We start from the raw sequence: 17,358 nt of genomic DNA on the forward strand, positions 1-17,358 counted from the left end.
GGCCACTATGAATCCCTATGTATGAGAGGAGGGAGGCTGGCTGCAGCTTCAGCCACAGAATGGGGACTGTGGAAGACAGATCAGGAGTTCATTTCCCCTGCACAGTTTGGTTGTTAGACCTGTGCGTGTGTTTAAAACAATAGAAGTCAGTGCTCACTTTTTGTATTTAAATATTAAAAATGATTCCAACTGAAAAAAAAAATCAGCACTCAGTAATAAAATTCATAATATCTTGCATAAAATTAAAAAATTACTACACAGAAAGCAGAAAAATGGGGACCAAAATTAAGAGAAAACTCAGTCAATACACATGGGTTCAGAAATGAAAGATAAAAGAATTGAGAGACAATGTTAAAACTTCTAGTTTAAAGATGTTCAAGGATTTGAACAAAAACATGAACATAAGAAATAAGTTTTTTACAATAAAGAATCAAATAGAGATTGTCAAACTGGATAAAATCATAAGACCCAACTATTAGGTGTCCACGTGAAACACTTTCAATAAAAAGACATAGGCAGATTAAAGGAATGGAAAAGAAATACTAATGAAAATACAATCATAAAAAATCTGTAGTGGCTACATTAGTATTAGACAAATTTGATTTCAAATAAAAGAATATTACCAGGGATAAAGAAAAGTATTTAATAATAAGTGAATTCATTCAAGAACACATAAGAAATATAGTGTGTAATAAACTTAATAACAAAAATTCAAAATACATGAAGTAAAAAACAAAAAAATGCAAAGGAGAAATCAACAAAATCGAAATCATCACTAGAGATTTAAGGGCCCTCTTCAGAGTCTATACCATACCAAACATATAGGATAATAAGAGAAAATATCAATAAAGATGTGAAAAATACCACTATCAATAAACTTGACAAATTCTATAACAACTGTAGAATGCATGCTGTTTTCATATACACATGGAACATTCACCAAGACAGACCATATGTTCAGTCATAAAATAAGACTCAATAAATATAAAATAACTTCTCAATAAAGAGCATGTTCTCAGATCTATTAGAAACCAATAAATAAAAGAAAGGCAACTGGAAAATCCTCAAATATTTTGAATTTGAATACCTACTTCTAATTTACTCATAGGTCAAAGGAGAAAACACAAGGGAAATTACCAAATATTTTGAATTGAATGAAAACAAAATAACAGTCTGTCAAAATATGTGAGATATGGCTAAGATGCTGCTTAATACTAGGGGAAAAAAGGATTTAAAGTTGATTATTTAAGTTTCCATCTTAAGAAGCAAGAAAAAGAACAGATTAAGTGAGAGAAAGGAAATAATAAAATCAGAGAGAAAATCAATGGAATAGAAAACATAAGCTAATCCTTTAGAAAATAAATAAGTAAAACTGAAAAACATCTACCCAGACTTATCAAGGAAAATACATTCAAAAGACACAAACAACCAATAGCAGAAAAAGAAAAGGAAACATCATTAAAGATCAGTTATTAGCATATTATTAGCACAGTAATTCAGTTAAGAACTGTGTATCGGCCGGGCGCAGTGGCTCAAGCCTGTAATCCCAGCACTTTGGGAGGCCGAGACGGGCGGATCACGAGGTCAGGAGATGGAGACCACCCTGGCTAACACAGTGAAATCCCGTCTCTACTAAAAAAATACAAAAAACTAGCCGGGCATGGTGGCGGGCGCCTGTAGTCCCAGCTACTTGGGAGGCTGAGGCAGGAGAATGGCGTAAACCCGGGAGGCGGAGCTTGCAGTGAGCTGAGATCCGGCCACTGCACTCCAGCCTGGGCAACAGGGCGAGACTCCGTCTCACAAAAAAAAAAAAAAAAAAGAACTGTGTATCAACAAATCATATATCCTATGAAACAAATGTCCTACTTAAACTGACTTAAAAATAGAAAATCAGTTCGGCAGTTTCCTATAAGGTTAAGCACATACTTACACAACTTAGCAATTCCACCCAGAAATTCACCCAAGAGCAATTAAATATGTATCTATCTGAAGATTCATATATGAATATTTGTAGCTGTTGTATTCACAATAGTCAAAATGATAAAATTCAAACATCCATCAACAAGTGAATAGCTAAACAAACCACAAAATATCAGTTTAATTAAATACTAGTTAGCAAAAAAGAGAAATAACTACTAATGCAGGCAACATGAATGAGACTCAAAAATTATACTGAGTGAATGAAGTTAGACAAAAAGGTAAACATTTTATGATTCAATTTATACAGAATTCCAGAAATGAACTCCAAAGTGACATAAAAGAGATCTATAGCTACCTAGGGCAAGGCTGGGGGTAAGGATTAATAAAGAATGGGCCCAAAGTGCATATTTTGAGTTAATAGGACTATTTTCTATTTAATTATGATGGTAGTTACATGAGAGAATGCATGTGTTAAAACTCAAACTGTACACAATAAAAAGCACTAGAAGTTAATTTGAAAAAAATATTTGGTTAGCTTAGCGCTAATTTTAGGACCACCGTTTGGATCAAGTGCTTCTCCCATTTGTTCTGCATACCTTTATTCTCCAGTTGTCCCCAACATCCTCTTTAATTCGGCTTAACCAAGATTCATTAAACCAAGCTGCATCACTGAAACAACAATAACAAAAATACTAAAGATGAAAATGCTTTTATTACACAAAAAAATTAAATAGAGACAACAGAGAAAGTTACTTTATGTCTTAAAGCCTATCCTTAATAACAATACTGAATATTACTTATATAGTAATAATTTATCATATTAAGTTATTTAAGTCATTTGCCCCTTCAATTTAACAAACATTTACTAAATATTTAATACTAGGTGCCCTGCTACCAGGAAGATGCAAAAGTCTCAACCCTGAAGAGGTGAAAAACCAACATTTTAATGAGTGTCTACTCTGTATCAAGCACTGTGCTTGATGTTGGTCCAAGTTATTTCATTTAAATATGATGGCAACTTGGCAAATACTCCATTATTATTTCCAGTCTTACTATTTAGGGAATTGAGGACGAGAGAGTCTAAGTAATTTGCCCTGGGTGATACTATTAATAACCCATGGCAAAGCCCAAAATTAATCTATTCAATTGAGTAGAATTAAGCAGAATGAGTTTAAATGAGAAGTCTACAAAGACAAGTTTAGTCTTAATGAAAAGCAAAGTCCCAAATTGATACTGATGGCCAAGACAAAGAATTGCTATACTAAATTTTTATGTATTTAATAAGGTTTTGAAGAACAACATTTAACTATATATAGTGAACTACATTAACAGACTATATTCTAAACAAATATCTGGACGCTTTCTCTGAGTAAGGAATTGAGATTAATATGAAGATAATTTACCATTTTGACCTTAGAGAAGTAATTATTAAAGGAGAAAAGTAAAAAGCACAAATAACTACACTCAAAGGAGAATGTGATAAATGTTCTAAGGGTAAAACAACTTCAAAATCACAGAATGTTAGCACTGGAAGAGGTCTTAAAGGTCTCATCTAAATTCTTATTTTACAGGTATGCCAACTAAAATGGTGAAAAATTAAAGAGCTTCTTTTCCAAGGTTGTAATTTGAATTTAAGAATGCAAAACTGAAATCTTTCTGCTCATATGTTCTAAAAGCAAAAGATAACTCCTCTGGCTATGATAACCAAAAAAATGGCTTCACTATTTTCAATTCATTTATTTGGAATTTGTAATCATTTTACTTTCTATTTATAATCAACACATAATAATTGTACATAACCATTTTCTTTTGAGCAGATTAATGTTAATTGTGCTCAACTTTTCCCAGATGCTAAGGTGGAAATTACCAAAACAATTTAAATATGTAAATACTATACTGATAACAAGGTATTTACTTGAAATGACTGAATGAATTGAGTTAATGAGTCAAAACTGTTCAATTCACTTTGTTTTTATATCAGATTAAGTAATAAAAAGTCCTAACCAAAAGAGTTATGCCAGTTGTGATGTTTAATATTAGTTATGAGTCAACTTGGCTATGCCACAGTGACCAGATACTTGGTAAAAAACCATCTGGATGTTGCTGGGAAGGTATTTTCTAGATGATATTAACATTTAAATCAGTAGACTTTGAATAAAGCAAACTACCCTCCATAATGTAGATGGGTCTCATCCAATCAGTTGAAGACCTTAAGAAAAAGGCTGACCTCCCCCAAAGAAAGAGCAAATTGTGTCAGTAGATGGCCTTCCAACTCCAGCTGCTCCTCTTTGAGTCTCTAGCCTGCTGGGCTACTCTGCGGAGTTTAGACTTGTCATCCTCCATAATCACATGAGCCAATTCCTTTAAAAAAAAAATCTTGGGCTGGGCGCAGTGGCTCACACCTGTAATCCCAGCACTTTGGGAGGCTGAGGCGGGCAGATGACCTGAGGTCAGGAGCTTGAGACCAGCCTTACCAACACGGAGAAACCTGGTCTCTACCGAAATACAAAAAAATTAGCTGGTCATGGTGGCACATGCCTGTAATCCCAGCTACTCGGGAGGCTGAGGCAGGAGAATCGCTTGAACCCGGGAGGCAGAGGTTGCAGTGAGCCAAGACCGTGCCTTTGCACTCCAGCCTGGGCAACAAGAGCAAAACTCTGTCAAAAAAAAAAAGAAAGAAAATCTGTGTGTGTGTGCACATGTGTGTATATTGAGACACAGATTATACACACACTCACCCTCTACTGGTTCTGTTTCTCTGAACAACCCTGACTACCACCCCAGTCTTCTAACTCATGCTAAAAAAAACTCCAAGTATATGATTCTATGCTATAATTACCTTTAGAAATTGGATCTAGATATAACCTATTTTTCTCTAGTTTTTCCAAGATAATTCCTTTTGTCTTACATTCCTCCTCATCTTCCTTTCTACCTCAAATCAACTTTAGCCAAGAGAAATACTTTCTAATCTAGTAAAAATGTATCTCCTGCTTTCTTGCACACAAATTCACCCTTCTCAAACAACTATAATTGCAGTCAACCTTTTCCACTATTAAACTTGATCTCCAACCTCAGAAATCTCAGGACATCTTTTTTTTTTTTTTCTGCCGTAACCTCTACATGTCTTAGAGTCTTGGCCCCCAATAATTAGCTCCTTTTCTTGTATTTCCCAGAATTTCAATAACACTCAAGGGATATCGAATAACAAAAGGGGACACAGGACTAATGAACCAAAACATGGTCCAATTACTTTCTAATAAAACTAAGTAAGAATTACTACGTTTTAACTCCATCCAGGGTATTTATCTTCAACAATTTTACCAACTGAATTCAGGTAGTAAGAAATACCCACTAGTTACTACAAACAATATAGTTGGGTCACTTCAATGTATACCCAGAACCTATTATTCCTGAAATATCCAAAAATCTTCTCTATAAACCCATCAAAGTATGGTCTATATTTTGGACAGTTGTGTATAAAGTATAGATAAATGTTCATATAAGTATGTCCATGGATAGATGTCCATAGATGGATGTCCATACTTACATGGACATCTATCTATACTGTATACATAACTATCTATACTTTATGTCCATACTTATATGGACATCTATCTATACTTTAGAAGCAACTGACTTTCGTTTTATTAATACTCCAAAGTAAAAATCTATCAGGATGGTTTCAATACATTTCAATGATTACAGCTAGTTGGGAGCACTGAACTTGGAGTCAGACCAAACTGATACAAATCCTAGCTGTGTCATTTACTTATCATTTAACTTCCAAAAGCAATTTCAACTACTTATACCTCCGTCCTCTTGTATAAATTCAAGGTAAAAATAACATCTACCTCACTAAACTAGTAAAATTTAAATGAAATAACTTCAAATGTGGTCTAGAATGATGCCTTTATACAGTAAATATTCAGATGTTGGCTATCATGGTTTATCATGTTAAATGCTCAAATATCTGCTAAGTGAATAAACAAATAAATGCATGATTCTTAAAGTCTCTGAATATCCTACATTCTCTGTCTCATTCTTCTCCCTCTTGCAAAAAAAAAAAGGTTTAGTCAAAGACAACAGGAACAGAGAGGTTAACCGGTACTTAAAGTGACGAAAGCTAAGCCTTTCTTTTGAAGATACGGCATGCACTGTTTATAGTTGTTCTGGGATGAATCCTATCTTCAAAAAAGATAGTTTAAGTCCTAACCCTTGTGAATATGATTGAAATAAGGTTTTCATGTATGTAATAAAGGTAAGATCAGGTCATAAAGAATTCGGATGGGCCCTAATCCAGTATGCCTGGTTCCCTTATAAGAAAAGAGACACAGACAGAGGTAAGATGGCCATATGAAGACAGAGTGGAGATACGCTGACACAAATCAAAGAATGCTTGGGACTACCAGAAGTTGGAAGAGGCAAAGGAGAATCATCTCCTAGAAGCTTTGGAGGGAGCACAGTCCAGAAAATAGCTTGATTTAGAACTTCTAGCCTCCAGAACTGTGAGAGAACTAATTTTTGCTGTTTTAAGGCACCTGGTCTGTGGCACTTTGGGTACAGTGGCCCCAGGAAATTAATACAGTTGTATAGTTTTTTTCCCATGTGTTTTTAAAAGAACTGAAGCTTCGGCTGGGTGCAGTGGCTCACGCCTGTAATCCCAGCACTTTGGGAGGCTGAGGTGGGCAGATCACGAGGTCAGGAGATCAAGACCATCCTGGCTAACACAGTGAAACCCCATCTCTACTAAAAATACAAAAACAAAATTAGCTGGGCGTGGTGGCAAGCACCTATAGTCCCAGCAACTTGTGAAGCTGAGGCAGGAGAATGTCATGAACCCAGGAGGTGGAGCTCACAGCAAGCCAAGATCACGCCACTACACTCCAGCCTAGGCAACAGAGCGAGACTCATCTCAGAAAAAAAAAAAAACTAACTAAACTAAAGCTTCTACATATTACATATTCAAATTGAAGATAATAATTAAGGAACTGTAGAGCCCTAGCAATAACTCCATGGCTCTTCATGTCTAAGTTAAACAGTTTAGACACCACTTTATAAAGATATTACTATTTGGAAAAACATCTGCTTCAAGTAAGTAGAAAAGAACTATTGGTTAAATTTTGCTACTTCTGTAAAAAGCAGAATTTCTCTTCTTATCTTCAGTAACAATTCTGATGTGATAGGATGTCAGCCACAATAGCCATCAATGCAATATGTTAAAAATTATAACATATTTGAGCCGGGCACGGTAGCTCACACCTGTAATCCCAGCACTTTGGGAGGCCAAGGCGGGCGGATCATGAGGTCAGGAGTTCCAGACCTGGCTGACCAACATGGTGAAACCTCATCTCTACTAACAATACAAAAATTAGCCGGGCGTGGTGGCATGCACCTGTAACCCCAGCTACTTAGGAGGCTGAGGCAAGAGAATTGCTTGAACCTGGAAGGCGAAGGTTGCAGTGTGTCAAGATCGCACCACTGCATTCCAGCTGGGCAACAGAGCAAGACTCTGTCTCAGAAGAAAAAAAAAAATTATAGCATATTTAAAGTGCTTTGAAATGTTCAAAGACATATAGTAAAATTAACCTTTTAACCGGAATAAGACATACTGGTCGAACCAGGGAGAAAATGTATGTTTTATGTCTCACTATTCAGGATCCAGACTTCTGAAAAGTTCCAAAACTGGAAAGGAGTTTAAAAGAAAATAAATAAAAGTAGCCCCTGGATGACAAGGAGGCTCAGACACCTAAGAGCATGTAAAATTGGGTGAATGAAGCAGAGAGAGGGAGAAATAAAGAGAGATATTTAGGGTTAATTTTAGGGCACTGGCCAATTGTTATGAAGACAGAGAATTTCTGATTGGCTATTTTACTTTTCCTGCAGAAAAGCTCTTAGAAGACTATAACAAACAAAAGAAAGAAGAAATAAAGAAAAAGCAGAGAGAGGGAAGATCAGCGTTAACAGCAAAATCCAACAGATGGTGGAGAAATTAGCTAAAATTTATTAACTCTACTCTAAACATCACGTCTAGTGTTAGAGTATAGGAGGTCAAAGAGCTCTATGGATCACATCATGGCAAAAACAGGTTTCTTTTGATTGTATTCTGGCATAAAACTACTAAAGCCCACCAAAATATATAGAAAGGACAACTCTGAATGAGACTGTTGAAATGAGTGATGCATACCAGCCTTACATTCATACCAACCACAGTGTTGCTGCATCTACACCAATATTCACAACATAGCATGATGAGAAGAAGGCAAGGCATAAATTCTAGTGACAAAAAACAATGATGACTATCTCAAATCATCAAAAAAGGACTATGTCCAGAACGCTTGGCTCTGATGAATTAAATCATTTCAAAATCAACTAAGATATAAATAAATAAAACATTTAAGAAATATTTTTAAGACAGAATGGGAGTAAGAATATTTTAGAATAACTGTCACCTCCTCAGAAGTTAACATGTTAGTTAAGTTTGTCTTTTAAAGTATTAATCATAAATTAACCATTAAATCAGTCTAGTCACAAGAGATCATTTTGAAGATTCTAAATAAGTAGGATTTTATATCATTTTAATTGTTTTCTAAGACAGGCATAGAATTTTGCTAACCCATCTAAAGGGTTTTCAATGTAAATCACAGCAAATCTTTACAAGATGATGGTGACAAACAATACGACTATAAAACAGTGAAGCAGAGATAGGATTCCAGTCTCAAAGTAAGCTAATATAAAGTTGTTATAATTATTAATTAATAAATTGTGAGTACAGAATTGGCCTTGTTTGTCCTACTTAGGGTACAGCTCATATTATAGACTGTAACCCTAACCCTTACACAACGTCGGCAAATATTAGGGGAAAAATGGATTTAGAATCTTTTGATATTATATGATTACATAAAATGAGTCTAGCCTAAACACAACCACTTTATTAAAGTTTCCCAGTATCTGTGACTTCAAATTTCATTCATTCCTCATTTCATTATTGGTGAACTCATAAATTACTACTATTAATTCAGAAATACATTTTAAAACTTAATACTTTAAAATTTTTTCCAAATCCAATATTTTATGCTCCAATTATTTCTAAGATAATAATCTCCAAGCAAGGATACCTTCAAATGACAACCAAAGAAAACACCATAAGCAATTATATCATTAACTTGTTTCTTTTATATATTTTATTTAAAATAGTGTGATCATCCTCATAACAAGTTTAAAATAAGTTAACTTGAATAAATAAGAATCCTGATCATACATTCAGTTAAAATGTATCTCTATGAACAAGTCAGGAAAAATGAGGTGGTAAACTTTTTGTTCACTAGCTGCAAGAATGCCTTGGTGCCATATTCCTGAATATGTCACTGGGTAAGATAAAGTTGCAATAACCTTTGGAAGTTAAGTCCAAGTTTTCTTCCTTGTTATTTATTGGGTTTACAATGCTTTTCAGGGAGAGTCTGACCACTACTCACATTTGATGAAGAACTTGTGCCATGGCAACTCCACTAGTCAGCTGTTTGACATCTTGACAAGGTGAGGCAGTATTGAATGTCTGCAGCTAAAATGACATAAAGCAAATGATCTTACTGCCTCTTTATACCTACAAGGTAGCATTACAAAATACAAACATAAATTGAAAACAGATTTAAAAAAAACAAAACATAGTCCTGTTTTGTTTAAATGTAGACCCAGACAAACAAATGGAACTATGCTAATATGTCTCTATGGTTGTGTAACTTTATAAAAATAAACTAAACATTTCACAAAATCATGCCTAAGACATTAAAACACATTGATGCCATGCATAAGTAATACATAATTTGGAATAATACAAAGCCAGGTGTATAGCTCTAGTCTTGTGTTTTGTCTATATTTAGCAGAACATCAGAAAAAGAACTTAAAGATAACCCAACATTTGCAACTTAAATTTTCACTTATACCATTTGATAGAAAAACAAAGGCTAGAAATGTCAAATCTAAAGCTACTTACGGTTTATCCATGAGCTCTGAAATAAGACAGGACTTCTACTTCCTATCTAAAAATTGGCCTTACATCTTGAAGAATTAAGGTCTATCTACCATGTCAAATTGTTTCTATCTAATTTGGCTTTAGGTATACTAACTTTTCACATATATCTGTTAAATATTCGTGTATACATTGAAGAGAAGTGGAATAATAATCTCTTTTTACAATAAACAAATATGATAGAAAAATTTTAGAAAGCAAATTACATCAGAGCTAAAATGGATCATACACTTTCTAGAAATGTAATCTCAACCTATAAAGATCTTAAATTAAATATACTATGATTGTCTTTTTCCACACATACTCACCCACTTCACTGTTAGCTAATAATTTCTTAGTTTACCATTTAACTATCTTAATCCAATAAAAATTCTCTCCCACTATAATTCACTTTTAATGGTTCTGTGTATTTTGAGATTTGGCAATTGGAGATTCAGACATCCATTATCTAACACAACACAGATGAATGATACCAACAAACTAAACCTAGCCAGTTACTTTCAAAGCACACAGAGACACTTTACTAAGCTCCTACTCTATGTGAGACACTGTGGTATATGACGGGGCTACAAAGGAAAATCACCAGGTTTCTACCCTTAAAGCTTCAGTCAAAAGTTAAGGAGAGGAGTAAAAGACATAAATCATTTCTAGACAATATGGTAAGTCCCATGATTACAGTCTGCACAAAATGTTCTGCAAAAAATGGGTGTCACCTAATCTAATTAGGGTTTGTATTTATGAAAGACTTCTTGGAGATGATTTCTGAATGGAAAGTCTAGATGGAAGAGTAGCATATTTTCCTTTTTTTTGTTGTTTTTGTTTTTGTTTTTTGTGTTTTGCTTTTTGTTTTTTTGAGGCAGAGTTTCACTCTTGTTGCCTAGGCTGGAGTGCAGCGGCAAGATCTCGGCTCACCACAACCTCCGCCTCCTGGGTTCAAGCGATTCTCCTGCTCAGCCTCCCAAGTAGCTGGGATTACAGGCATGCGCCACCACGCCTGGCTAATTTTTTGTATTTTTAGTAGAGACAGGGTTTCACTGTTGTTAGGCAGGATGGTCTCAATATCCTGACCTCATGATCCACTCGCCTCGGCCTCCCAAAGTGCTGGGATTACAGGAGTGAGCCACCGCACCCGGCCAAGAGTAGCATATTTTCTAAGTAAAGAAAAGAAATTTTCTAAGTAAAGAAAGGAAAAAAAGCTTCAGGAAATAGGAATATGAAAAAAGTACAGATACATGAGAAAATATATTATTTTTAGGGAACATGCAGTTCAGTATCACTGGATTTGCAGTGCAAAGAAGGCTGGGGAAGGAGTGACAACGAACAGGGTTAAAGAGACAGGACTCCAAAGGGCCGTGACAAGAAGCTTGGACTTATTTTACAGTTAATGGCATTATCTACATAATGGGAAACACTAGGGTAGTTTCTACCTCACAAGATGGTTCGGGAATTAAATGAAACAGCAAACATACCTATATCAGGGCCTGGCATGTGGCATGAGCTCAACAGCTGTTAGCACATTAGCTAAGAGTCAGGGTTTCTCCAAGTATAGGGTTTAGAAACAATATGTATCAGAATTTCTAGACATATTAAATAAGAAAATCCCCAACTGATTCTTAAACATGTCAATTTTGGAGAACCATTGCTCTGGGTGATGAAAAATCACTGAAAAGTAATAAGGAAGAGTGACATTCTTTAGTATATTTTGGAGAACAGCATAGTGACACAGAGTAGCTTTATTATGCTTGAGTCAGGATGACCAGTTAGAAGGTTCCTGCAATGGCTCTGATGAGAAAAATAGATAGCGTAGAGGAAATCACCATAATGTTGACTGAGAGGACATGATGAACTAATGGAATATTTAAAATATAAAATAAGAAGGTTTTTGCAACTGGGTGGACGTACAGGGAAGAGAAACTCCAAGAATTAGGACATCTTTAAAAGGAAAATAAACTGTAACTTCCACTTTTCAGCCCTTCCAACTTACACATTAATTTTTAATGTGTAACTTAGAGTTACTTATTTAACTTTTTACAAAATTGACACAATTCATGATTTTAAAAGGACAATTTCAGAGACACAGAATACTAGGCAAAATAAGAGGTACACATGCTAAGGGACTACCTCCATGACCACTATGTGTTCAGATTAAAATCAATTTCCCCTCCTTACTGCCATGAACACTGGAGTGTCTCTGAGAAGTTCTTAAAATAGCTGTAAAATAAATTAGAAAACAGAATGTAATTTCATTTGGCTCAATTGAAAGGCTTACAACCAAGAACAGTGAATAAATTAAAAAGTTTAGTGGGGAGGCTGGGCGCAGTGACTCACGCCTGTAATCCTAGCACTTTGGGAGGCCGAGGCAGGTGGATCACTTGAGGTCAAGAGATCGACAGCAGCCTGGCCAACATGGTGAAATCCCGTCTCTACTAAAAATACAAAAATTAGCCAGGTGTGGTGGCACATGCCTGTAATCCCAGCTACTAGGGAGCCTGAGACAGGAAAATCCCTTGAACCTGGGAGGTGGAGGTTGCAGTGAGCTGAGATCATGCCATTGCACTACGGCCTAGGCAACAGAGTAAGACTCTGTCTCAAAAAAAAAAAAAAAAAAACAGATTACTGGGGAGAGTGAGGTCAAAGCAGACAGACAAAAGAAAATGTATTCTTTCTAACTAAAGTCTTTTTAGTGAGTGGCCTGAAAGGACAGACAGGGTTTCCACAGGTGTCTATCACTAAACACAGTGTTCTGGCAAATAACTACCTTACTTTCTTCTATATTTCTAAATAAAACAAGTAATCAGAAATGTGGAAATGCTGTTCCTAAACTACTTTAATGTAAATGTCACAGAAATCAAGGAAAATGGGATTTTCACAACTGACAACCAACAGAAACTCAATCTTGGATCAACTTTATTTTCATATTCTCCTCCTCCAGCTCCTCATTACAAAAAGACAACCATTGCTTTGAGTTTTAAGATCTTCATAAAAATAATTGAACTTTTAATAATTTCTAAATTTGGGCATATATTAATTATTACTCTTTCAATCATCTGCCTATCAAAGAATGCAAGAACCAAGAAAAACATTTAAAAATATTTGGTCCAACCTTCTAATTTTATTGGTGAAAGTAAGGTCCAAAGATATTAAACAAATTTCCCATGTCACAGAATCAAGTAGCAGAATTAAATTTATCTTTATACAAACATTTCTTCAAACTCTCATACATGTCCTCCAACATGTAAATGATGTCCACATTTACCCTTTTGTCCTGAATTTTCTGCTAAGTAGCAGTACGACATTTTTAAGAATCAATTATTTTAAGGTGAGTTTCAAATCATAAAATGCAATTTTTTAAAAATTGCCACAAGAGGCATTCCTTCACATAACCAACTTTTTTTGATGACTTCTCTAATCTGTTGACATTGGCTCTGTTCCTCCTCTTAGTGCTGAAAGAAGAGTTATTCCCAACTGTCTTACCTCCATGATTTGGCCCCATCATAACTTTTTTTTCATCTTCTACCTCTGGGTCAGGGTTATCATGACAAATGTGTATGTTCCACTATCTCCTTTTAACCTATAGCCAAAGGAGACCATTTGTTTTACTACTAGTGTCTCTTCCCTGTGTCTGGAGAACAAATTTCCACTGATTTCTACTTGATGAAATCCAACAGTCCTCTATGACCCAGTTAAAAATTCACTCCCAAGTATTTATAAAAAACTAAGCTATATCATACTTAATGGTGAAACACTACTCTCTGAGGTCAGAACCAAGGCAATGATATTTACTATCACCATTTTGATTTGGTGTCTTATTGGCAATAGTTGTCAGTGTTCTCCTAGGGACAGAGCAGAAAATAGGTCATGTAAGAGCTCTGATCCCAAAAGCCAACTGGATTACTTTAGAAAGTACCGTGTTATAGATAAGAAAGAAAGAGGTTAACAGGTTACAGTGGGATAAGGGTTGGAGACAAATAGGTCACTACTTTAGAAATGGTTGTAACAGAGTCCCTGAAAAGCAACATCTGACCTAAGACCTGACTAATGGAAGCAGGCAACCTCTGGAAGAACTAGAAAGAAAAGATTCTAGATAGAGGGGAAAAAATCCCGGCTGCATTAAAACAGCTTAGCTTCTTCAACAAATAGAAAGTCAATGCAGCATGATGGGCTTGAAGAACTGTTGCTTGAGGTGAGTTTGGAGAAAGATCGGTAGGTGTGGTAAGATCAACAGTGTGGTTGCTGGCAAAGGCAAAAAAATTAGTTAATTTTTAAAAAAAGACAGTAAACTTCACTGGAAATCATCTAAAGAGGTAAAGAAAAGGCAACAGACTAGATAACCAGAGACTAAGACAATTTCACAAAGGAACCATCAAGTAAGAAAATGGTAATATAACACTTACTGGATTTAGTAAACTGGTAATGAAGTCAAAGTCTTAGAGGAAAGAAACTCAAGTGTAGTGGGTTGAAGACTGAGTGAGGCATAAAGGGTGAGTATAAAACAACTCAAATTTTACTGTGAAGAAAAGGGGAAATATGGTGTGACTTTAACATGGAGTAGTGGCTCTTCTCTGTTTAAAAAGGTGAATATTTCAGCAAGTTTATATGTAGAGAGAAAGAAGCCAATGGAGAGAAAGTAGCTGTAAATACAGAAAGGGAACAAATGATACAATAACGTTTTAGAAGAGATGGAAGGGATGGAGGCTAAAGCCAGAGCCAAGGATAAGGAGGTGGTAATTTGCCCGAGAGGAAGAAGAGTTGGGGGCTCAGGTAGAATACCAATAACGGTTTGCTAAGAGGCATGTGAGAGAAACTGTCTGGTTATTCTTAAGTATGGGCAATGCTATGAGAAAAGGTGCATTTGGCAGTAACAGCATTACTAGAGGCAACAGTTTGGATGGTCATTCAGTTTCCTCCACAGTGCTCAGCAGCCCAAGAGAAGACTGAAGCAAATGACCAATTTTACTCTGTTATCCGTGATTTCTTATCATTTGGTTGATATTTTTGCAGCTTTTACTGAATTTTACCTTCCACTGTAATTACACACAGCTCTGGCTACCACTCCGGTCCTCCCCAGTGCCTACCTCAACATTGGAAGTCAATAAATTCTGGTTAAAAGAGTGGATACGGTGACATAATATTTTAAAATATTACAACACAAAAGAAAATCCTGTGCTTCTCCACCACCTCACATGTAAGTCAATGACATCACAAAGACTAAGCTTAACAATTCAGTCAATAGAGGTTTACAACAATTGTAACAGATTCAGATACACCCTTTAATTAGTCTCTTTTAACAAAACAAATCATTAAAAGTAATGTTGCCTTGTTTCATGAGTCTTAAATACAGCACTTCCACCCGAATACCTATTTCAAATGAAAATTCAGCTGAACAGTGAGCTAATTGATTATAACTCATGAACCCTAAATATTTGCATTCCACTATAAGCAAAAGTTATTTACTTACAAAGTGTAAAAGCTGCTTTAAATTATGGCTATTTCCAATAGACTTCACACACTTCCATAAACCTGGATTTCTCATTCTTTGGAATTCGATGCATTAGATCACTAGGGAATCTCAACCGATTACAGTCTCCTGATCCAGTCTGTTTACATTCCATTCTACAAACACTCCCCTACAGACAACTAAACAACTGGTTTGGGATGAGCATCATCAACAGCACCTTGTGGCCCATCAAACACTATCCTTGCTCAATATGGGTTAAGAACCACACCTGAATGCCAGCACTGATATCTAAGTAACTCTAAGAGGTGGGATGTCATTTTGTTGACTGGAATATTGAACAATCTGGGGACAGATATGCCTGTCTAGACCCAACACAAATTAACAAAAATCCTAAACATAGATAAATCCTAAAGAAAAATGTCAACTCATTTTCTTTAAAGAAAATGCTGTCCATTTGGAGGAGGAGAGGGCCAGCGAGAAAAGGGAAAACGACCCCCGACTCCCAACACATCTTTTTCTCCATACGGGAAATACAAACATCTCTTTGAAGCGGCTTCTACAAAATCGGGTGTTCTAGAGTCCTGAAGGAGCACTGGTCCGGGAACTAAAACAGCCAGCCACCTCCTGGCCACCTGTATCTAGGTAGAGCAAGGTGGTTTGAGGATGCGGGATTAGGTTTCAGAAAGGGTCTTCACGCCCAAGCGGACGAAGGCAAGACAGCGATCCAAAAAGCCCAGGGCTCAGGGCGCTGTTCAGGGGGAGAAAATGGGGCGGCGGGGGGCGCTTGGTTCATACCCCAGCTGTTAGAGACACCAGGCAGGTCGAATCCTCTGGCTGAGACCAGAGCCTCCACCGTTACGCTCCTACAGCTTCCTTTACCCCCGCCCGCGGACACCAACCCGCGCCCACACACCTGACCAGCGACTCGCAGGTGGCACTCTCTGGGTCAAGGACGACACGAGGTGCCAACGGCAGGGCGCGCCGGGACCCCTGTGCAGGTAGCCCCTGCTCACCTGGGAGAACAGGCGCCCCAGGCTCTTCGCCTCGACCCCCTCGCCCCCTCGCCTCCTCGCACTCACCCAGATCATGAGGCTGTCGCACAAGGGTAGCTTGGGCTGCGGCGGCGGCCGCGTCTCCTCCATGGCCGGCGCCGCCGTCGACGACGCCGCGGACACCTTCACCTCCCTCCTCCTGGCGCTCCTCCAGGAGCCGGCGTCCACGACCTACTAGCCCCCAGGAAAGCTCGGTACCAGGCCCGACCCGCGCAGCTCACGCGCGAAACCTCGCGCTGCCAACGTGTCCGGCGTCACCCCCTCACCCGCCCCGCCTCGCTCCAGCGTTCGCCCCTCCCCTGCCTGGGCCCCGGCCGCACTGCCAAGCACCTGAGCCCCGCCTCCTCCCACCCCTCCCCTCCTCCCACCCGTCCTGCCCACTCCCGCACACCTCCCCCCGCCGCCCTGAGTGACCTGGCCGCGCACCAGTCACAGAGACGGTAGGCACCCGGGAGGGCTGGCGGGGCGGGGCGGGGGCGGGAAGAACCGGGATAGGTTGCGCAGGATGGATTGCTGATTGGACGTGCCCTCGTGGGCTCTGACCAATCAACGTGAGACAAGCCTGAGCCTTGGTGAGAGGGTGAGAGTGGGTGGGAAGAGGTTTATGACCTGGCAGGTGCAGTGAGGGCGGGGGCGGGAGATTGCGCGCGGGAAGCGAGCGCGCGTGCGCGATGGGGATAGGCAAGGCTGAAGCTTGCACAGCCCTAGTGGCCGAAGGGGCAGAGGGGCAGCAGGGCACCGGCCGGCCTCAGGCTTCTTCCCTCCTTCGCGGTAGCACGCCGCCTGGCTACACCTGTGGAAGCCCACACTCTGCTTCCACGTTGTCTTCAGAAATAGATCATACCGGTTGGGCCAGGTGGCTCACGCCTGTAATCCTAGCATTTTGGGATGCTGAAGCAGGT

The 17,358-nt window shown here is 38.1% G+C and overlaps 1 protein-coding gene across 6 annotated transcripts in view; it reads right to left on the bottom strand.

Moving 5' to 3' along the window:
- The window catches only part of HOOK1 (hook microtubule tethering protein 1), a 64,033-nt gene extending 47,089 nt beyond the window's left edge, over nucleotides 1-16,944 (bottom strand). Inside the window, exons 1-4 of one of the 6 annotated variants that reach the window (XM_017877233.1) lie at nucleotides 16,883-16,944; nucleotides 16,484-16,627; nucleotides 9,393-9,478; nucleotides 2,517-2,589 (exon numbers count right to left, since the gene is read on the bottom strand). In XM_017877233.1, coding sequence (XP_017732722.1) covers nucleotides 2,517-2,589; nucleotides 9,393-9,478; nucleotides 16,484-16,546 — 222 coding nt within the window. In that variant the 5' untranslated portion in view covers nucleotides 16,547-16,627; nucleotides 16,883-16,944. Of the gene's footprint in view, nucleotides 1-2,516; nucleotides 2,590-9,392; nucleotides 9,479-13,420; nucleotides 13,442-14,964; nucleotides 15,052-16,483; nucleotides 16,798-16,870 lie in introns of those variants that run through there. The other 5 variants (XM_017877232.1, XM_017877230.1, XM_017877234.1 and 2 more) reach the window with 5 other exon arrangements.
- Between the last annotated feature and the right edge of the window lie 414 nt (nucleotides 16,945-17,358).

Source organism: Rhinopithecus bieti, unplaced genomic scaffold (assembly GCF_001698545.2).
Source record: "Rhinopithecus bieti isolate Rb0 unplaced genomic scaffold, ASM169854v2 scaffold_6380, whole genome shotgun sequence".
NCBI classification, from domain to species: Eukaryota; Metazoa; Chordata; class Mammalia; order Primates; family Cercopithecidae; genus Rhinopithecus; species Rhinopithecus bieti.